General features: G+C 37.0%; 1 protein-coding gene across 5 annotated transcripts in view; it reads right to left on the bottom strand.

Moving 5' to 3' along the window:
* Window positions 1-24320, bottom strand: part of PARG (poly(ADP-ribose) glycohydrolase) — an 83446-nt gene that overhangs the window by 36303 nt on the left and 22823 nt on the right. For all 5 annotated transcript variants that reach the window (XM_064513763.1, XM_064513761.1, XM_026116728.2 and 2 more), the window contains exons 8-9: window positions 8160-8252; window positions 5810-5967 (exon numbers count right to left, since the gene is read on the bottom strand). In XM_064513763.1, coding sequence (XP_064369833.1) covers window positions 5810-5967; window positions 8160-8252 — 251 coding nt within the window. The remainder of the gene's footprint in view (window positions 1-5809; window positions 5968-8159; window positions 8253-24320) is intronic.

Here is a 24320-nt window from a genome sequence, read left to right as displayed (position 1 = left end):
TTTCTTTGTTTATACAGAAAGTAATTTAGAAGTTTGGAATTCCCTTGGCATCAAGTATGAGAAAAACAATACCTTCAATAATTCAACCTCATAAGAAATTTCTTATTTACTGTCAAATGTCATAGTTTTCAACTGTCATTTTGATGTTATTTAAGAACACTGAACGACTCAACATCCTTATGTTTAATTAGCACTTCATTTTTAGATTAAATAATGACTTTTCTTTGAGATTTGTATAAACACACAGAAATTGAGCTATGCAATTTTTTGGTAATCTTCCCTTCCCCCACACACATACTGACTCCTATTCTCTGCGTTTTTTATTTTGGATTTTTGTTTATGTTGACAAGTAATTTGGAGAAATTAGATTATAAACCTGTTTATAGAAAGAGTCATTGGTGATTTAGGAGTCTTAAATATATCAGATTTATACTTAAAATCACATCTTGACTTTGACAAAATCCAAAGATGCTGACTCCAGGTATTCAAAGAACAGCAAGCTAAAACATTTTATATTGAGCATCTAAAACAAGAAACATCCACAGTACACTTACATTGTGGACTATATTATCATATTTAGTAATTTACCAAAGGAGTAAAGTATCCGGACATCAACACACTGTTTTAATCACTAAAGCAAATTAATTACAATGGACATGTTAAGACTAGTTCCCTTTTAAAACTGGCTATTTAAAGAGCATTTCATCATCTGCCGTATAAAAATGTCCACTTTAAATTTTTCAGAAAATAACACTCTACTTAAAAATTAGTACAACATCCAAGGCTAATTAGAACACAAACCTAAGGCAGGGAGAATGGGCTCAGGTTTTTTTAGGATCAGTGTCTGTAAACACAGAAAGCCTAGAATCACTTTTCATAGGAACAATGCATCTCTCAGTCCAACCCAAGTTCTCACAAAAGCACTGGAAAACATATACCCTAGCGAATACTCATTAGCATTGCAGAATTGATGTTGTTTATGAAGAGACAATTGCATTACTGCTAAATTAGATTTCAATTCTCCTGTATAAATGTACTATACAGTTTGCCCATTTCCTTTCATATATTACACATTCCATAAAATACATATATATCTTAACTAGTGTATTTTTTTCCCTCATTTCCAATCACTTAAAATTACTTTAAAAGCTTGTTTGACAAGACCGAAGAAATTCAGTCCTAGTGGAGCATTGGCAGTTCCATGTTGTGACCAGAGCACCTCATTCTGTGCCAAAAATCTACCAGGTATACATTATTAGACATACTGTCTTCAATTATGAATATGACCTGAATTCCTTCGATTGGAGCTACTACAGATGCATAATATCTTCAGCTTAACTAGCTGAGTTTTTGAAAGCAAAACAGGGAAGGAGTTATTGTAACTTCTGTAACGTTCTTCTACAGTGAAGAATGGATCAACAGCAGATCAAAGGCACAGCAAAAGCAACATGGGGAGTCTTTGACAAACCAGTCACTGTCTCAGTCATCCAGAAGACTGATTCAAAATTGAAGAATTATATCTTGCCTTTACAGATATCAAACTCGGAAGTTATAACTCAGTCAATAGAGTGGAGAAAAAATCCCTCAGAACGAAGTCTTGTGTGACAGTGAATTGTATCCCTTTCAATATCTACTCAAAAATAAATGCAAGAAAACAGTTCAATGTTAACATTAACATATTTCAGAGGAAGAGGAACAACAACGATTTCTTCCTTTTTAAGAAAAGTGTTACATTAAACAAACTATTCCACAAAGAAGATTCATTAGAAGTAACACCAAAATAAACTACTTCAAACAACAGCCAACATCACAGCTCAACTGTGTGAACTGTACTGACTCTTCCGAGATCATCTTGCAGAGATCATCTCTACAAGGTGATCTTGGAAAAGTCAGTGCAAGTCATGCTTTACATTCAATCAGCATGCAACCTCTGTGGAAAGTTTATCAGCAATAGTGACCAAACTGCAAATTTAACGATGTCTTTCTTTTGTGATGGGATATTTTTGCATAAGGCTGTCCTATCAATTTCCATGTTAAATATTATAAAAATACTTTAGAAAGAAAAATTGAGCACAGTATTGTTTAGTTTGATGTTTTGAACGGAAACAATGCTTATTTTGTATGATTTAATGTTTGACCACTGAACAGATGATGTTCTATCAACTGGAATTCACAACCATTCAAGCTTTCAAAGTTAAGCTACAAATTCCATTATATCAACTACATTTTTAATGAATTATGTTATGAATGACTTTTAAGAACCATAAGAGGCCCATCCTTGCCAAGTTCAAAAGAGAGGAATTTAACTAAATTAGCAAGTATTTTATTATAGAAGCTACTTTCACTCTGCAGCATGATGAACAATGGAAACAGCCACTCAGTGTCACAACACACTATTAAACTAGAGTGCTTCAGTGTCAGAAGAGAAATGCTCACCCTCCCCCCCCCCCCCGCCCAGCTAGCAAGACCATCAGACAGAAGAGAGGCGAAGCACCAATGATTTATGTGACACTAACACACGAAATGGCCTTCCTTCTGATCAGTCGCAGTTATTAGCGCACGCACCAGCATTCAAGCAACACACCATCTTCACTGCACTAACAGGGCCAAGCACTGGTGCACCAGAAAATGCTTAATAGAAAAAAAAAAAGAAAAGAAAAGAAAAGGTAAATTCTTGTACTAAGCGTTTGCTGTTTTGTCAAAAAGATTTGTATTGGTTGGGGGGGTGGGGAATCACAATATGCTATTTAATACTGCATAAAAACCTACAGCAGGGAGAAGAATGACAGGGAAGAGGCAACATGACAGCCTTTTTAATAACATATTCAGAAATGTTAACTATTTAATAACATGTAAATATTTAAGTTTGTATAATGTGACTTGATCAACAGCTGCCGCATAAAACTGAAAAGACCCAAGAGAGAAACTGCTTAAACAGTTGTGCTTTTAACTTTAAAAAGGGGACAAAAATTTTATTTTTTCTGGTCTCAAAGAACTGGGGGGAAGCGTGGAAGCCTTTGATATGAGCTCAAAGGGCATGCATGCATAGTGGAATGCTACATTTGGTAAAAAACAACCACCAAAAATGCCCCCCAAATGCTAGCATGTGCTCAGTAATTCTGCTTCGTTATGGAACCATGGCACACGATTTTGTCGTACCCAAAGGAACAAAATAATTCATCCACAGTCATACAGCAGACAAATTACACTGAGGAAAGAACAAAGCCTGGAAGAAAAATGAAGACTATAACATTGTGGGGAGAAAGGGTTGCTGTGTGGCACAACATCTTAAGCCCATCTCTAAACAGAGCAGAACAACAGCCTCCAAAGCCTTTAAATGAAAACATTGTTATAAATGAAAGAAAGTCCCCAAAAGAATAATTTCAGTCATTGCCTACTGTCTTTTGAATATATCCGGCTTTGTGAAAGGCTTCTTGTAAAAGCTGAAAATACTCCCTGCAACGGGCCAAACTTTGTCCTCTTTACAGGTCCGAGACAATAGTTGAAAACAAGGTGCTTTATGGCCCTTCCTTGCTACCAAAGAGCTAAATTTTCCAGGTGAAAAAAGACAGGATTGACAGAAGAGAAAGAAATGGGATACTGTCCACCCACCTGCCTTTTCCCTCTCATTTTACATTTAAACTAAGTCAGGTTACATGAAGTAGCATGACAGAAAACGGTGTAAAATCTTGTAATAGTTTCTCCATCATTCACTCACTCCAGTCTCCTTCTGCTTTTCTTCTAACAATCCCTTTTGATACATTCACTTCATTTTATTCACTGAGAGTCACACCTCTATTTTTTATTGTTCACTAATTTGCTCATTAGACTGACATAAAGAACAAATACAATATTTGGTCCAACAAGTGATTAAACAAAAAAGTATTAAAAAAGGAGACTACACTTGTACACAAAACACATAAATTAGCAAACACTGAGGAAAAGCGGTTTTTAATCCTCAGGAACCAGAGGACATCAGCCTCCCATCTTTTCTCCGGTTTGGCAACAATATTCTTGTGCTTAAACAAGTAAGGGTGGCATTCCACCTTACGTGTCAAGAGTTACCTCATATATAATGCAAGAGGGCCTGAATGTTGTCTGCTGTATTATCCCTTTTAAAGACTACTGTTGGAATTTACTTTGGTTTACAGCAACTGTGCTACATGGGCTAAGAGGCCAAGTCAGAAAAAAGAGGAAGACTGACCAGAATTAGGCAGAAAATCCTGAATACTTATTACTTTACACTGGCTGTTGTCTGAGGCTATGGCAGTAAACTATTTACCTTATAACTTGTCAAGAATTTTGAGAAGTAGTTCAAAACATTATGCTGAGTTAACCGTTAATATTACACCGTATTGCTTTGACTTTACATTACTGTGTAATGTTCAGGAGATACAAAAATTACTCCAGGGATTAAAATTCTCTTTCAACATTTTATTCTGTACTTAATAACAATTTAACAGCTTGATTTACAGTAAGCTTAAGTTGCAGGAAAATATGGTACCTTGTAAGTTCTTTAAGAAAATATTCAGCTGTAAGTGCATAGTTGCAGTCAAATAGGACTCTCAGGCCTTAGTGTCTTCTTACACTGCTCTGAACATAAATCTTTTTTAATGAATGGCCCTCTACTTTTCATTTGATTTGTTTTTATGAACTTATGGTGGAAAAATATGCTGAATTATATGGAGCATGGATGTCTACCCCGCACCTCTGAAATAACCATCAAGTCAGAAAGCCTTTTCCCAGAATAATTTTCTGGTCTCTTTTCTCTTTCCTGAAATAGGCAGCGTAGAGAAACCTGTGCTAGCCCTTAATGACAGCAAGTGTGAAACCATTACAAGTGCATCAGCATACCCGACTAATTTATTCTGGAAAGTTCCTGGCTAGTATAGCTCTTATGATGCAAATATCAAGTGTGTTGGTTCACAGGTAATCCAGTGTTTTTATAATTCATTCCATTGTTCAGAGCATATATGCTACATGTTAACAACAGGAAAAAGAAGAAAAACCTGACTTGAATGGAAAAGCCCAGAAGAAAAAGAACTCTTATTTTAAATCTACAAGTGTGCATGAGAACAGTTTTAATCAACAGCAGAGCTCCCCCCCATTTATAACTGAAATGAGCAAATTCAAATAATATCCAAATCAAATCTGTGTCTAAATTAGCACTGAGGAGAAAAGAATATGGGTTTGTTCAGAAATCAAAATATCCTTAATGAAATTCTTGTTGTGGTCTTAAAACCTTTTTAGGCTAACTTGTGGCAAAAAGGACAGGTTTACTTTAACATGTAGTTCCACAAATGCCTTGAACAGGTAGGAGAGTGTATAGTTACTAAATAGGCAAGTCCTATTCATCTGACCTAAGGTGCAGATCACCACTGCTGACGCAAAGGAAACAAACATGGTTGGGGCAACACTGGCCTTTTATGTAGGTACATATAGAACACGCAAGGCACAACTGAAATATGCCATTCTGAGATGAATGGCTATGAGGAGGTAGGGAACTGTATCAGCATAATTATGCCAGTGCAAGAGTATGGAGCGGGGCAGAGAGGGGTGGGATGAAATGTAAAAAAAAATTGGAATATTAAGCATATCTTTTGTCCATAAAATCCTTTCTTATTTCTGAGCGATAACATACAATATAGTTGTCTTGTCTCTTAAAGATATAAAGAAAAGACACAAAACAATCTATTGAAATTAGTAACAACGAACCTCTAAAAAGGTGAAAGAAGAAACAGGCTTCTCCCCTAAAGGACAATATTTCCTTTCAAAGGTTCCTAGCTCCATTTACTCCAGAGTGCCATACCTGTTGAAGTTAATATCTGGATAACTAGAATACTCGGACTTCATCTTTGCATTGCGACGTGGAAAAGTGCAGAAAAAGGCATTGGCCAGAAAACTAGCAATTTGTTCCTGTGACATTGTGATGGAGTGATTCATCTTCTGTTTCAGTAGAGGTATTGGCTACCAAGAGGGAACAAAAGGCGGGGGGGGGGGGGGGGGGGAGGAGAAGAGAAGGGAAGGACAGGAGGGAAAGAGAAAGAAAAATAATTAGCTTACCAATTTTAAAAGAAAAAAACAGGAGCACAAAATTACATTTGTTAAATTAGAGCATGAGTAATTTAGGCTATTGGTGGACCCTTAAATCAGCAGCACCATTAAAGTCAAGAATAGTTTATTCAAGATGATTGGAAAAAGCTTGCTTGACAAACTGCAGATTTCTAATCAATAATAATAAGACTGACCAAGAAAACACAACTTATCAAAAAAACCAGGGGAAATGGGGAGGAAAAAAATAGATGGGATGTTGCAATCCTGGGGAATCTTAAAAATTGAACTAAAAAAACCACAACAAAAAAACCTTTCAGCAGCCATATAGTTAAGAACAGTTAAGGAATACTTTCAGGTACAATGGCCATACTTTCCAGTTTAGAAAGAAAAGTGGAAGTCACTCCAATAATCATCACCCTGTAACTTGCTTTGAATTTTCTCCTATCCTCCCTGAAAAAATAGACCAATAATCTCTGCAGAAAGGGTACAGTTAACAGTTCTTTTATAATCAGAATGAATAAGAAACACAGCTTCATATGGGTTTTAATTTTGGGAGTTAATTTTACTCTAGACAAAGGTTCTTTAATTAAAAAAACAAAGAGGAAAAAACTCCAAAAACCTAAAGTGGCATTCATCTTCCATTTTATCAGGCTTTAGTCTCCTGATTTGGAATTTTCCCTCACCACATTCAAGGCTTCCCCCCACCCCGACTCATGATAATACAAGAAAAGAAAAAAGAAAAGAAAAAGAACCCTTAGTAAACAGCCCAGTAATGATTATAACAAATCCACTTGACAGTAGGAAAAAAATACATTCTTCTATCATTCTCCATCGCCATTAGCCTAGCTCCAGGGCAGCTGAGAAGCTACATTTTAGTTTTGAGGACAGAAACTGCTGCTAATTTAGGTTTTTGAATACATGGCCCTATAACTGACACTAAAGTCTTCAAAAAACGAGCAAGAAAGTTCTCCTTCATTCTCATTACTATATTCACATTCACTGAATCTCATTCAACCTTCTGGCTATTTAATTAATAAGCTGTTTTATAATGTCTGAGCTCACACAGGTAGAGGGGAGAAGACCCTGAAAAGTTCTAATAAATTCTACAAGCCTACAAAAATAGGGTATTTTGGAGAGTATGTTGCACTAAAACATCAAATTTAGCTTTGCATTTATTTAGGTTATGAAAGAAATTCCTAACCATTTACACTGCTTGGCAGTATATCATCTTCATAATAGGCATTACTTAATGAATTTGGAGTTTTGTGCTTGAGTTTATTATATTCAGAAACTTCATAACACTCTAAAAAGCTTCCCCCATCAAGTAACAAGAAAAAAAAAAACTTAAATATTCACACTGTTTGAAATTGTACATCTCCTGTACATACCCCTTCAGCATAACAAAGCAGGGCGAGATTTTCCTGCTCCAGTCCAAGAAAACTGATTTTGAAAACTGACTGAGCTTATAAACTAGTCTCAACCTTGTTTGTGTTTCATAACACACTACACCTTCATTTATTTGAGCAGTCCTATTCACTTCAATGGAATTATTCACAACAGTAAACCTTTTATCGGCTTTAGAATCTACAGGACTGATTCCTATAATGACAATAAAGAACTAGTTAAGGGCTGTATGTACAAAAGTACTGTGAGGCTCTGACAAGAATAAAGTATGCTCCAGAATAAAGGAAGGCTTTATGCAAATAGTACTTCTATGATTAAAAAAGATCTAAAAACATGAGTCACATGTTTTAAGATGAGTGAAATATTTCAATTGCTAAAATTGATTTCAAACCTGAGAAGTTCTATGGTAGTTTCACTAAAGAAAAACAAAAAGCAACTCTAGCACATAGAAAGTAAGGTGTAACTGAAGTTCAGACTAAAAATATGGCAGTAAGGGCTTTTGGGTTCTGCCCCAACACTGTTATATCACTGGAGATGTGTACTCTCCATTCTACTCCCTAACCCTCAACTACATTCAACAAAAGAACTATAACCTTTATTAAGAAACATAACGTGGCCATGGTATTTTGACCTTAGCCATTAGTTACAATTTGCAGAAAACTAGCCTGCCACAGAGCACTCAGCTAGCTGTATTTACTTACCTGTGTGCAGATACTAGGGAGACAAAGTGCCAGTTTCACCATATCAGGAAGAATGGACTGAAACAAATGCTGAGCCTCTGCATCTTCAAGAATCTGTTTAAAATATAAAAAAAAATAGAAAAATAAAAAAGCTTTTACTCCAGAAATAACGATCATACAGGTTTGCAAAAACAGGACATGTCCAAAAGAAGCAAGAGCAAAAAAACTCAGGTCCTATTAGCTTAATACACATCTGTAGCATTTTTCACCACAGTACCTCATTGGATTTTGCCTCACAATAAACAAAATTCAAATACAGCAACAACTCTCACAAAAGTTGTTGTTGAGGCTATCAAACACACTGTATAAAGGAACCTTGGAGTCATAAGCAATGACTTATTCGAAATAACGAACCAGATTCTCAAACAAAATGAATCACTACATAACCACAAAAGTACTGGAACTATTTACTTCAGTTTCACATTCAGGTTATAGTCTGAGAAAAGTACTTGTGGCATGCTCCTGTTAAGGATTTATGAAATGCACTGCTGGGTGAGATCAAGGGACCTCAGCAACAGGAAACACTATCTAAGAAGAGCATGCGAGCCTGGACCCCTTCTGCAGGGCCACTCCTTGCGTGGTCCCCTGGCCCCACAGCTGTTGGGTTACAGATGTCCAAGGGCCCATCCTGCCTGCGCCCTCAAGCACCCACATGCTGAAGTTGCAGCCTTTTCAGTCTCTTCTCCTAAGAGAGCTGACCCATCCCCATGACTATTTTAGCTGCCCCTCTCTCTACCTGCCCTAACGTTCTTCCTGAGGTTTAGAGACCAGGACCGACACAACACTCAAAACATGGGTGCAGCGAGGTCTCACATGGTTTTTCAAAATTTTCACACTCGAGACCAAGTCATATCAAGCCTCTCTGCCCTACTCACTCCCTGGCACGCTGTTGGCCGATTGGGCTGCCAAAGCACACAGAGCCCACGCTCTTCAGAGAGCTGCCAGTAGCGAGTCCAGAATCTCTTTTCTAAGTTACAACTGCCAGTTCTAAGCTCAACACCATGTAACCAGGTCAACCTTCCTCGGAAGATTCAAATACCATGCACTGCCCTTCATTTGGGGCTCACCTATCACATATTTTGCCCTCCTGTTCAGGTTTGGCAAAGAACTCCAGAAGGCCCTTCCATCAATGTGGGATTTGAGTACCCCAAGGCCCTCCGTATTAGCTGCAAACTTGGAGATTTCTCTTCTCACTACCTTCTCTAGATCGTTAACAAAGATACTGAGTAAGTCTCATCCCAGCAGTCATTCCTGAAGGTCACCACTGGTGGCTCTTCTCCACCCTGAACAATGACCATTAAAACACAAACCCTTGCTTTCCCATGCCTTAACCAGCTTTCAATCCATAAAAAAAAGAATTGTATAGATTTCTTCCAACCCCATGGTAACTAACTTCCTTTACTAGCCATTGCGGTAGAACCTGGACGAAGCTTTTTTTTGGCAGGGGGAAGGGGGAGCTTTCACATAGACTTCAGAGCGTAACAGAAGATTCTGGCAGTTTTCTTGAGAAGAGGAAAATAAGATGCTTCCTTTCCACAGCATACTGTTCCCCATAAATGACAAGTTGAAAATACTGTTTGAAAGCTAACAACTTCAATTCTCTACAAGACCATTAAAGTGACTATAGAAAAGTCTCTGTTCCATTCCATCCTGTTCCAAGGAATAAGAAGGGATAAGGATGCTTCAGGAAACTAAAAAACAAAAACAACGAAACAAAAAACCCTCAACACAACCAAAAGCTCAAAGGACAAACAACTTGGGTGGCGGAAACAATCCCAGTATCTACAGCAGTGACCCTAGTTACATGCTGCTCACAGAGAAATATGAACAAGGTTTTAATTTAAAAGTTTAAATTGAAGCAAAAACTTACAGAAAACAGGAAGCCTAGGTAATGTGAAAGTCATTTCATTCAACAGAGGAGGAATCCAAGCAATATATACCTTATTACTAAGAACAGTTTTTGTTTGTTTTTAATGTTAAAGAATGAACAAGACACTTATCTCTCTTCTATACTTGTTAGCTGCAAGTACACTTACATTCTTATAGAATATAAATCAGATATTGAAAACTATCACATAACCGTTTACATCATCGGCTCTAGCAGGAAACTGCCTTGTTTTTCTTAGACACAATGTTTTCAGTGCTATTAAATAACAAAATGAGCATTTAAAGACTGGAATTTCAGATCTCAATACACAAAATAAAATGAATGTGTAAGTTAAAACTATTCAAAAGATGACATTTAACCCCAGATGTCTACCAGGCTGTCAACTTCTGATATTCTCTCCCCTTCGGGTAACACTTCCTATCTTTTAAAGCTGACACATAAATAGCGGCTGCCATGCTTTGCTGACTGCCACAGACCATACAGTATCACTTATCTGATGACACATTATGGCACTGGACTTTGTCACAGCTGTCAAAACTTCAACCTTTTCTTTATGCTCCTTTGAAAACAATGTAATAATAGTAGGAGACAATTTCCTCCCAAAACAAAAGCAGGGCCAGCAACTGCACAGCTCAGGTCCGATGCAGAATGCATAACTAAACAAAATGCACATCTTAAATTCTCAAATTTTAGTTTTCCCTCTCCTTCTCTTCCTAATGTCATACAAGAGCATTTTCTCTTGTCTACATTACTACTGCCCACAATTTTTATTGCAGGTCCTCCTCTAATGAAAGCCTCAAAATTTGGAGCTGTTAATGTCCAGAAATTCTCAATGGACTTCAGATGGATTATTCTTGCACGCAAATGAAAAACAAGTTTACAGGTGAACAGGGTTGAGTCCCACAAAAACCTTACTGCATTTTCATAAGATAATCCTGCTGCTTCATTCCTACTGCTTCAACCTAAAGGACCCCCCTTAACTTGGAGTTAATCACTGTAACTGCTAAACTCACAGATCTTGCCAAGTAACTCCAAACTCTGCATCCTTCTCCAATCAAATCACCAGACAGCCTAAGCATCCCAGTTTTGAAAGCGCTTCTATTTAGGAAAAAGTCTCTGAAGTACTGCAGTGAAGCATATTGATAAGTTTTCAAGCGTAAACATAAATCATTTCTTGGAAGAAATAATCTAACTTCACAGAGTAGCTGCTGTAGTGTGTAATTTAAGAACATTGTTTTTCAGCTGCAGAGAGTCTTTTTTGACTTTTTCCCCCAGCACATATTTTGCCCTTTTGCAGTTTTCTCATCCCCAGGATTTCTTTCTTTAATCAAGTCAGAAAGTATCCATCCCTTCCAGACATTTATTAAAACAGGCCCAAAATATCCAAGTCTTTTGCCTATCTTCTTGTTAAGTACTTCTTCTATATTCTTTTCCACTTTACCCCTCATTACCAGGCCCAACAGAGGCTCAGCTCCTTGGGGAACTACTCATTCTTGTGCTTTCCACTTATATCTTGAGGCTATACCCCATTATTGAAGAGTGGCAGTAAGCCAGAAATACATCATCTTCCTTTCTTGTAAGCTTCTGGAAAATCAAATAACCTGAGTCACTGGCATGTGTAGGTAATCGCAACTTGCCTTTTTCCCCACAGACTCTTTCTATACAGGTAACACTCCTATGAGGTTTCTGTGAAGAGCAGCACCTGCAAAACTGACTGCTTGGCCCTCATCCTCTCTGAACCACCAAAACAGCCCACCAGCAAAGTTGCAGTTTTGCAGGCCAGCTACTATCACTGCATATTCTCAGCTATGCTCGGTGCAACACCAGGCCTGGTTTTATCTGCAACAGTCTTCAAGGACTTTGAAAACAGCTAAAAAGAACAGTCAGTGGCAGAAGGATAAAAGGATGCCAGGACAGGGAGCACTGACACCACGGCTGCATCTGACAGACATCCCACCATGCAAATGTCAACCTGGGAGAACCCTGCAACGATGCAAGGAATTTCTTCTAAATCTTCTTCAGTTTGGTGACCAGGTAATCCTCCTCAGGAAGCGATGACTTGTACTGATGTAAAGTCCAGTATATTTAGAGTCACCTTACATACTAGGCCTGAGCCAATCTACCTATGTTACTGCTGAAAGAGCTATTGTCTGTCTTCACCCTCAAACACACCCATCCACCCCATTTCACCAGTTCCTATGTTCATCTCATGCTCTCGTGAAATCTTTCAGCTTGCTAATTCCACAGGATACTAACCTTGGAGAGGGGAAAAAAGTTTCCCACTGCATTAATTAATTGAACCTGCCTACCAGAAGGTCAGGCATTACTAGACATGGTGCAGGGTGGGTGGCAGGTGAAACAGAACCAGACACTCCCCTTACCATGGGTCAAGACGCAACTCTTCTCACAGAAAAGCAATAATGTTCTAGGTAGTAGGAAGCTATTACAACAAGCATCTTTGAAGTAGATCTCCTAGTACAGGAACGTCTTTGTTGATTCAGTAATGTGCTTTTAACTGTGTACAAAACTATGCAAATCTTAAAACATTAAGAGAAAGGATTGGATTTCAATTTTTAAAGTGTAACATGTCTTGTTTTATAACTTAAGGAACCCTTAAAATAAGAAAAGGTTGTCAACAATTTTTGATAAAGGAAAATACGTTGTTTAAGTACCATAGCAGAGTTTGTTTATTTATAATTGATCAGTTTGTCCTTGCCTTATTATACACACATGTTCTCTGCAGCTTCTTTCAGGATTTGAAATAAAACCGTAAAAATTTATTGCTAATTTTATTCATAAACCTCCATTCATGCAAAAGAATTATTTAGGAATGAGATAAAAGCAGAGGTTATTCCTCAGGGAAAAGTGTACAGAATCAAAGTTACAAAACATGAACTGCCTTTTGCCAAAGAAATCACTTGGTGGTTTCATCAATGTTTACACTGGAGTAGTTGATTAAATAAACACGACTTAGGGCTCCAATTCATAAGATGCAAATTGTTCAGCAATCTGTAGCAGAGGTAAGAGCTCCTGGCCAAACCTTCCTTGCAGTTTAGCAAAATGAACATTTATACTGCAGCGAGGAGGCCTGACTAAACACTGACATAAATAACAGCTGCTTGTCACTATAAACCAGTCCTCCAAACTGTAATGGACGAGCATGCCTGACAGGCCTAATGAGAAGGAGCTGAGGTAGCACAGGGCGATAGCGATGGTAGAGAGCTTAAATCTAAATCTGACAGCTCATCAAACCAAACAAACTAAACATACAGAACAGAATTCTGGACAGCTCTATCATGTGAGAAGGCAGAATAATCAAGCCAACAGGCAAACGGCATGCTTAGACAGTAAAGGCTTAAAGTTTTCTACCTGTTTGCTTTTACTTCCCCATATTTATTATGGTAAGACAAGGACTGACTGAACCTCATTCTGAAAGATGAAGGGAAAACTGGGGTGTGCCCCCCCCCCCCCCCGAATCTGATGCATTTTGCATTTCTTAACTGTAACGCATTTTAGCCATCTGACTTTTTCCTTCCAAGCGGACATAATGCTAAGTACAAGAGCTCTTTAGAGCTCTTTTTTCTCAGAATGGCCTTGATTCAGTTCCTGTTTGAAAGTGCTCTTTATATCACCAGTTACTATATTGAATTACCTTTCCAGTAACAGTTTTCCTAATTTTAATAGAAGGTATCATATGGTAGGAGGTGGTAATGACCTTCTAACTAATAAATTAGATGAACCATGTAATTTATATCTAGTCTGTTCAGAGTAATTTTACCCCTCTAATTTCTGGAATAAAAAGATGTTTTCTTTCTTCAGTACCTTCAATTTGTCTCAAAGTAAAGTAATCTGTGTAATCTTACAAGATAATATGATCTACACGATGCATACTTCTGAGTTAAAAGAACTCAAGCGAAAACAGAAGTGTAACAAAAAAGGGCACACAGCCTACTTAGACATAACATCATTATTAAACCTCATTCAGGTCAGCAATTCAAACAAAAGAAAAAAAAGATATATGTGAGCAATGGGATACTATCAATGCTTTCACAAAGAGAAAGGTTCACTTAGAAAGATTCTCATGCACGCCAGCTAAGAACCTCACAGACAGCCTGAAGCGTCTCCCTCACTATTCCCCTTCAGCTAAGGCTTTCCTTTGAGATAATGCTTATAATACAAAAATTTCCACATAATTAAGCAATCATAACCTGTGACTACTCCCTACTGCACTAATCAATGCTGTTTTCATATTCTTTTATTTCCACATCAGACCATACTTATCTACTTGCTCTCCTCTGCCTCATATAGAAATTCTGTGCGTTTTGTGCAAGGACTGTGTAACACTTAAACATGCTGCAGTCTTGATCCATGACTAAAATTTCTCAGTGCCAATATAACAATGACTTTATTTAAATCTTTTACCAGAAAGTAAAACAACTTCAGATTGCCAGCCTGTACTCCCTTTCTTCCCCAGAGTCTTACTCTAAACCCTTGTCTCTAAGTACCTTTAAACACTACAGAATCCCCAAAGCAGACTTTCTGAAGAGCTCATTTGGAACAGCTGGAAAAGACAAAAAACCTACCTAAAAAAATTCTTATCAGGTGACTTTAAAAACTAATATATTAACCTAATATCCCTGACAGAAAAAATAACTTTGCTTTAAGTCATACTTCCCACAAAGTTATCAGACAATCATCACTGCATATCCTTTTTTTCTGGACAGGGAGTAGATGAAGTCTATTTAAATGCACTGTGCCACAACTACTGGTGTTTCAGGTACCTAAGCAGACACATCAGGGTACAGTCCACTAACTTATATATGCGTATGTCATTTTATCTGTAAAACAGACTAATAGTCAATTGTCATTATGCAAAAGATTATACAAAAAACAAACCTAAAGTGTAGAAGCAAAGCACAAAGAAGAAAGGGGGGATAGGGGACATTTAGTTCCTATTTTAAGTTAATGAATTTCTGAAACTGCAGGAGAGAATAAATTTTCTCATCTCCCTCCTTTAGTTCCCTCAAAAAACTAATTCAATAAGAAACACACTTAGCTGTCAAATCCATCCCATTTCTCAAGCACTTGTCTGATTAGAAACCTGAGGAAGGACAAAGTAATCTTGGGGCAGGGGGGAATCACAACATTGGATTATATGGAGAAGAATCTTATTTGAGAAGAAGAATGCTTCTGACATTTATCAAAACCATAAACTGACACTTCAAAAGGAAAAAGGAAGACAGCTTACAAGACAGAGGTTAACTCATTTTTGTTTAATTTTTTTCTTGAAGGCTCATTCACGTCTTCTGCCAATCCAACCCTGGAATGATCTCTCAGGTGTATCATCCTTAACAACTGCAGCTTTGTTCTTAAAGCTTTTCAACGTTCTAAATAAAAAACCCAGTCATCTATGAGATATAAAAGCGTGTATTTATTTTTGCCTCTTCTTTTAATGTTTTTAAAAGCATAGTTCAGACTTCCACAGCACTGGAAAGCTAACCTCAATCATTTTTGTTAGCAACAGAGGAAACCTTTGTCTTGATTTTCAGCAGGCTCTCAATAAACTCTATCTGTACATCCACTGAAAAGAAATTCTAACATGAACAGAAGCATCACAGCCATTTTCCAAGGAATGGCAGAGTCATGCAAAGAAATGCCAAACACTGTTCTCTAAATACTTATGACTTGTTATAGGAAAGTACAGTCTTCTGGAAAGGACAACAGCCTTGTTTCTACAGTGGGCTTGTAACACAAAAAACACGAAAGTACTCATATCTTCATCCGACTGACCCAAGGTAAGGGTGGAAAAAAAAGTCAGTTTATAGGTTCATTCAAAGCTTCTACCTCTCTAAACAGAGTTCTTGAAAATAATAGTATTTATTACTCCTATGATTTTCAAAACATCTATTAAGAACAGCAGTGTGGAAGCATTCAAAAGTCATCAGATATTTAACCACAATATTTGGACCATTTTTGAAACTGATAACCTAGGCTAAAGGCTTCATGAGACAACTTGGCTATACTGCACTTATAAAAGCTATATTTTCTAAGCATTACAAAAAAAAGTCTGACAGAGGGGGAAAGAGAAGAATCAACTAAAGATAACAGTACAAATTGTGGACTTCAACAAATCTCTAGACTGTTTTATGGCTGACCGTCAGTATTAAAGACTGAACTTAAGTAATAACTTGAGAAAAATATCCAGTAAATAAGATTACATTGGCCAAATAAGACCTACTGTTAGAGATACAGGCACCTGTTTCCAGGGTACGTGCTCAGCACCACCTTTGCATACTCACTTGAAGGAATGCCCAGCTACTAATAGCAAAGTACAAGGAAGTAATATGAACAAATTCAGCTGCTCAAATGAAAGAGCAGGAGCAAAACAAAGAATAAAGTTATTATACACTTCATTTACGCCTTCACAGTCCTCATAATAATGGCAGTGCCTCTTTACCTCCTCCCCGCTTTCACATACATTTTTTCATGGAGTATTTCTCTCAACAGGTTTTATCATCTCCTGATTTTTATTACAACTTCTCCAGACATTCAAAAATCTAACGACACAAAACAGCTAATGAAAGTTGCCACATCCAAAAGTTTCTTTTACTTATTTGAGATAGAAGGGTTAGCACACAGAAATGATTTACTCAAAATCTAATGTTAGCAAAGAAATCTGTTCATCAGCCCCCTCCGCAACTGACTATCAACAGGTAACTTTCAATGGAAAGTTTTTTTAAAAAGTATTTTTTTTTAAGCAAAAACACTCTCAATGCAGTGAAAAAACTCTGGAAGAGATTCTAAGGATGTATCTTTACATTGTCTCAAAATATTACATATCCACGAACACCTTAGACATTATAATTACAACTCTACATCTGGTAGATGCAGATAGCCTATCCTCCCCTGGTAATTCTGAGTCTATTCAGTAGTCATTGTGAAGGTGCTTACAAAACAGCATTTTCAACTGTTTTGCTAAGAAAGTATAGAAAACTAATAATAAGCCTGTAATTCAGTACTCATTGCTATTTCACCTTTGCAATGCTTAGCTTCTAATATTTTGAATGTGTATGAGGTGTGTAAGTACTTCCCCCCTCTACCTTCCATACCAGAGAAGCTTACATTTTGTTCAATATGAGGACAAATTCTTTTCTGCTACCGTGAAAAGGAAACCCTCTACTACAGGTTCAAAAGAGCTTTTCAGTTTAGATTTTAAATGGTAATCTGATGTAATGAAAATTGTTTGGAAACATCTGGACTAAAATGAAATCCAGCAAAGAGCAAAGGATAGGCTATTTTCAAGCCTCAGGGCATTTTTTCTTGCTTAAAAGCCTACCTTTGTAGCACTGACATCTCACTACAATGCTCATTTCTGTTAGTACTGTCCAGACAATTATAAAAGTGATTATCAAAAAACCAGTCATCAGAAAAATTTGGTATTTTAAGTTTTTTTCCGTTCCAGCTTCTTTGATTAGAGCAATCTTTTTTTTTTTCCAAGCAGTTCATTCAAACAACAAAACATACACAAAAGACTTAAGTAATTCAAGACCTACTAGAAGACAAGAGTGGTATAAAGCCTTATTAGAACACAGAAATTTTCTTCCAAGATATGCATGCACTTGATGCCAAAGGCTTCTTAAACAGCCTAGTCTTTCTCAAGAAATGAGTGAAAATCCAGAGCTCAACCCTAATCCAACTAGATTATACTGCAGTCAAATTATCTTCAGATATGTTGCACTTATAATCTTTTTTAGATGAGAAAAAGGGAAGTAATAGTAAAAAAAAATGGAAGTAAAATTTTTGCTTTTACCAGATGATTTCCAAAATTTCTTATTAAAGTTCATAGTACTCTTAAAGCTTTGTGTGGCTTATGGCTATTTGAAATTTTGCAATAGAGGTAGAATATTTCCCTTCACCTTAATTTCATTCACTTCTTATTTAAAAAGATTTCTTAACTTTATTCAAATCAGCTCAGTGATCTCAAACGACAACCGATTCATATTAGAGAGGAACCAGACAACATACTACCAATGTCTGCACATCTGATTTCCCTGTCCCTCACTTCTCAAATATCTATCTTAACACAATAATTTTTATCTAATACATTTTTTAAAAGCACCAAGTTCATGTCAAATGCACCAGTATATTACCTACCAACATACATTCAAATAAGAAACTCTACTTTAACAACAATAACAACAAAAATGCACTAAGCACATTTTGTAGATATTATCCCAGGTTTTACTAGTTTTATGCCACAATTCAGCAACTCAGTAACATATTTACGCTAGTTTTTACTGTGAAATCTACCAAAGATTTTAATTTTTACTTATTCTTGAGGGCAAGACACTGACTAATAGAACCAGAGGCTCGTTGTAGTATTCTGTACCACTCTTCACTTTAAGAATATTCTCCTATATGCTAAAGTCTGCACTGAACACTTTACAGTAGAAAAAAACATGATACCTTTAAAAAGAATATGCACATTCTTAAAAAGAATATCCACATGGACATTGCTAATCCAAAATTTAGTTAAAGATCTGTGCAAATATAAGATATTTTGTAGTATAATGAGCAACTTTAATTTTTCAAAAAACACGACCCACATTTTTGAAAGAGCAAAAAGAGCTGTAATATGGATTTGTGAGAGACATTTATAGAAATTGAAAAGGAATTATAAAGTGAAGCTCTTGTAGAAATTTACAGATAGACTTCTGCACATAAAGGGAGACAACAATGAAGACTCACATCCTGACTGTTCCAGACTTCGAAAGGATCCAGCAACTAGCAATAAGATCATCATGAGAGTTTTAACGGAAAGCGGCAGGGAGAAGTAGAAGCCTTTCTCTAATCTTGTTTCAAGAAGTAATTATAGCTGTAATTATAAGACAAACATTTTAATAGCCTATTTTCTATAAACTTGTAAAAGCATAACTAAAGGATAAAGCAAAAATAGAATATATTGCTTCAGCTTGACAACTGACCCTGTTTTCTTGCTACAAAGCTTCTATCAGATTTGTGCCATGATAAAAATCCAAACTGGTAAGACTGCCAGTTTTAAGGCTAAAACCAGTGAAACTGTGTTTGACTGGAACAGGAGAAAAAGGAGCATAGATGGGGTTGTTTGGCATATTCTTCCTTTTTCCTTCATGCAGGAGGCTTTTCCCTGCAATTGAGGATAGATTACTGGAGAGGCTAGCCTCTCTAAAGAGTATTATCATGCTTCTTTTAACCTCACAGAAAAAAATCCAAATGGAAAAAATATGAAGCTTCTTTCATAATAGAAAAGAAACAGTCCTGAAAACAAATAACCACCTTTGTACAGGACACTGAGTTTACATGGGGAAATCAACAGCAAGTATGCAAATCCTGGTTATTATATGGATTGATTGACTACAAACAGGTTTGCAAAAAGACTGGTGACAAAAAGATCACTCTACGCCCATAAGCAGAAAACATTGCAGACACATACCCAAGGACTGGAAACTGAGTACATACAGTGGAGAATGACAGAGCATCTTTCAAAAGGATATACCCTTTAAGTCTCTGTTGCAAAAACGTGAATCAAGTAGGAACCAAAGGTTTAAAAATCCGCAGGGATAAAAAATAAATTCTAGAAGATATGAACTGCTTCAAGCAATGTTCATTCAAAATGTCATCTTAATTATTTTGTTTTGTTGTCATATCAATCATCTTAATTATTTTGTTCTCATAAAAGGAGAGAGTACATAGATTCTTCCCGTCATCATTAGTTGCTAGAAACATTCATGTGGAGTCCCTTAACTCTTACCCTTGAAGAATGAACAGTCATTCTCTGTTCGTCTTGTTACGTTCATTTTGTACACCGTCAGATTCATTCCTTGTTTGCCTCTAAGACAAAAAGGATGAAACAGTCCTACGCTATTTAGATGCTCCTCACATGGATGCTATTATACACGTTTAATCATTCCTGGCTCCTCTTATTGTATCTTCCCCATTTCACAGGCACAATCTCCACCAAGAGGATCAAACTCAGAGTCCAGACAAACACGAAAATAGTCATAGATACAATGTCAACATCTGTAAGATGTACTGTGATCCATTTTCCCGATGACTCACAGGACCTACTCTCAAAGGTTATCACCATCTTTGCCACATAAATTTACCTAAATTCTACTAATCAATGCTTTATAAGAGACCTAATTTCATATCTAAACTTTTTATTTGTAATTTCCAATACAAGAGTGATCAACAGACTTTACAGGCATGTCATTAAAAGACAAAATAAGTAGTGGATTTAACCCTTTTCAGTCCTGGACAGCATACAGACATCCAGTCCAAAGCAGCTTTTTTTTTTAAACACAAACATTTGGCATATCCTAAACACTCACCGCCCTGCATACATCAAATGAGTCCCTCTCTCTGCTCTATGTATACATCCAGCAGTAAGAGTGGCTAAAACCAATGCAAAAACAAACAAACAAAAGTCAAGTAACTAAATCTGATGCTTCCCTTTCATTGAAGCACATCAGAAGAGCCTATAACTTAGATAACCTGCAAGTAAAAGCTGAAAAGTATTATTAGTGTATTCCTTTGTTTCTGACACTAAAAAATAAGATGTAAATGCTACAGGAGCCAGGAGAACAAAAACTAGGGGCTATAAAGGAGCCCGAAATTAAGCCACGTGAACAAGAGAAGCTCCCATTGTTGCTTTGTTACCTAGTGAGTTCCTTTTTGTCCCTTTAAGGATCTTTCTTCCCAGTGGCCGTGCTATTAATTTGAGTATTGTTGATAAAATTCCCAAGTTTTAGATGAGGCCAAATAACTTCGGCTCATACAGCTTTACTGCAAAGGACAACGACAAGCTGTGAGACAGCTCACAGACTGGTTCTACTTCAGAAGAACTCCGATTTTAATAACGACAGAGGTTCCATAAAGTCACCGAAGATCCACAATGCAAGTCCTGCTCATTTAAGCTTTTATTCTATACTGTGCAACTAAAATTGAATTTAAAAGCAGGATCACCTCTGAAGAAAGTTTGCATTGCTTATACAATGCCCTTTTCAGATTTAAGCACTGTTTCTCAAAGAGCAGATACAAGCAGTAAGAGGAAGAGTTCATGAAACAGCAACAGCAAGAGAGAATTATGCTTAAGCTCTAAAGAGACTTAAAAGCAATGCAATAAAAACAAAGTATGTCCAAAACTGTCAGTTCTAACCTAAGGCAGCAGACAGTGTTAAATGATATAGTCCTCCCCTTCCCTTTAAGTAAAGTTGCTATTGTTGGAGATGAGTTTAAGACATAAGCCTTGCACGATCACATCAGAGTTTTTATTTTGTGCACTAAGGAAGCAGCGAAAGAATCTGCCCTTCCCTGGAAGTAGAAGGGCAAATCTACAGCAAAGAAAAACTGCTAAAACACAGCACTGTTGATTGAAAGCATGTAATAAATTCCCAAACCATTATCATTCACCTAAACAAAGTTCATATACATCGCTTTGCTGTGGGGCCAAGATAGCTCCATCCACAGTACTGCCCTCACTTTTCCTTTTTTCATTGTTGTTTCCTCTTTCTTATTTGGCTTCTAATTAAGTTCAGAGAAAACAGATCCAAGGATGACTTTCAAGTGACAAGAATTTTGCAAGTTAGATGAAAAATATATTAGCACTAATAATTTGCATCCAGTAAGTACTAACTTGAACAAATCCTAAGTCTGTTTGCCAATATTAACAAATGGATGGAAAAACAAATCAACAGATTTGTGGAAATTGTGTGGAGGACAACAAAACTGTCAGATGTCTGCAGCAAATGAACTATCCTGACTCACTGAGCCCTTTATATACATTAAAAAGTTCATAGCACAGATCAGTAAAAAACAAAAAATTTAAAACGAGCTGCCACATTTACTTTACAGTACAAACAGGAATTTTATTTTCATGCATTAACTGGCATTCCAGAGAACTTTTTGCAAGTAGAGTGAGGGCTCCCTCTTGTGACAACACTTTGGAAAAAATGTACAACTAGTAAGTATGCATTTGTCAGAATATGCTGTTTTGAAAAAAACAAAACAAAACACTTTTCAGGGAAACAGAGCAGTTTTTAGGAAGTTATTTGCAAAAACAGATCCTTTTGCACAGCAGTCCATTAAAGGATGATAGAGACCTATACATGTGCTTTGACAAAGCACTTCAGAACAGAGATTTGGATATGGCTTTCAAGCATTTTCATTCAGTGTCCCACACTTCAGCACTGAATTTTCTTCCTTATCAAAAAGGCACTAAAAAAAAGTCTAAGATTCCATTTGCTTCTAAAGTTTTTAGACTGAAAAAGAGTTCCATCCCCAGCATTTGTGTTACATAAAGTAACACACAGATAATAAAAAAGTTAACCTCTCAATTAAGGTAGGGAGAAATCTGAAATTTAAGCTACTAGATATCTATGGTCAAAGGCTCCAGCCATCTATAATTTCCAGATTTTGGTTCAGGACCTTAATTTTAGTGTCTCACCTGGAAGAATGCTGGGAAGCTAGCTACGTGCTAATTAAACTTTTCTAGTGACATGTACAAAATATGTTTGTTTTGTCTCTGCCATACCTCAATACTGCAAGAAGTTACAAAACAGCTGGGGGCGGGGGGAAGAGGGAGGGAGAGAGAGAAAGAGAGAGAGAAAAGACATATTTACAACATATTTACACAAGCTAACTTATGAGTCTGTGCAGTTAACGTCGTCTCCACAGAAAGGTTTGGAACAGTTAACTCCAAGTCCCTCCTTGCTGTTGTTACGTAACGTACAATTCCAAATGAGGAAATCATATTACACACAACATAAGCATTTGAATATCTTTTCTCCCCATTGCATGAACAATGTGATAAAGCAAAATAAAGAAGGAAATACTATAAGCACACTAAAGCATAGCAACTTACCATTAAAGGAAGGTGGAGATTTCCCCCCCACACCCCCCAAACAACGAACAAGCAGCCAACGCTGCTTTGGAATAACCATCACCAGCATGAATGAAGACTAGCCTGCACACTGTCCATCCAGGTAGTCACGGGAAAATGAAACTGATCCTGCCACGATGCAAGAAAAAGCACTAGTAAGCTTGGAAGAACAGCTATCAGCCTATTCACGTGAACATAAAACTGTCACATTTAATAGCAAAGCTGCAAAAAGTTAGTTCCTCTCTAGCCAGCATTTACTCCAGTTCAATATTATGTGTTCGATGACAGAATATCCTGCACTGAGACAGAAATAAGTACTATATCTGAAAAGCAGAAGTTAGACACATCTCTGATCTAGAAGTTCACCATCTTCTTCAGTATCTATACTGAGCAGCTAAACATTGTACGCGTGCTCACAGACTGGCACAGGACAGAGCAACGAAGAACAGATCATGGAATAGGATTTGAAGATTATACTTTGAAGAACTGGGGTTCAAAGTCCCATACTATTAACACAGGAACGCAGTAGCAATTTGACACCACTTCTAGCTTTCACAGAAAGAGTTCTACAGACCTAGGATACTGTATAACCCCCCGCTTATGCTTGCTTTGAGGGGAATTATCACGTGGGTACGTGCAGGCTAAAAGCCAATGGCATCACAAGGAGAGACACTGCCTTCACACTCCTCCCTGAAATCGCCTGCCTTACAAGCTCACAGTCCAGGGCAAGAAAGTCCAAGAATTCTAAAGTGCCAAAGTGCAGCTCACATGATGTTGTCTCCCAGAGCCCATCATATATTATATTTACTGGTATAAGATAAACTGTGCAGTCTCAAATAAAATAACTGATCTGATTTAACCCAACACAGACTGACTGTAATTCTGTGCTTCATCACGTCTAGACCATACCTTCTAATGGTCCCAATTAGCACTCAGTTCAAAACAGTTGTCTTTAGTTAGATTCAGGCATAACATAAGTACAAGCTTTAGCAAATAAAACCCCCAAAAATCTCACAGGTTTTTTTGTGTGCTGGAAAGAATTCAGAAAGAGTGAGAAAAAAAACCCCAAGACTCTAAGCAAGAGGAGACAAAAGATGTCAGATAAAATCTGACAAACATATTCGCACCACTGACTAATGTCTACCAATTAAGTCAAGATGTCTGGTTTTCCATTTATGCCCTAAGTCTGTGTCGGTAGACACACAAAAAGCTTTGGAGGAAAGGTAACTCCATAAATATCCATCCAACCAAAGGCACATCAAAAGATAAAAATTAACCATTACCATATATAAAAATACAAGACTGATACTGATAA

This window comes from Dromaius novaehollandiae, chromosome 6 (genome assembly GCF_036370855.1).
Source record: "Dromaius novaehollandiae isolate bDroNov1 chromosome 6, bDroNov1.hap1, whole genome shotgun sequence".
In the NCBI taxonomy this organism is placed as follows: domain Eukaryota; kingdom Metazoa; phylum Chordata; class Aves; order Casuariiformes; family Dromaiidae; genus Dromaius; species Dromaius novaehollandiae.
Note: the sequence above shows the minus strand (reverse complement) of the source record. Positions and strands in the feature narration are given on the sequence as shown.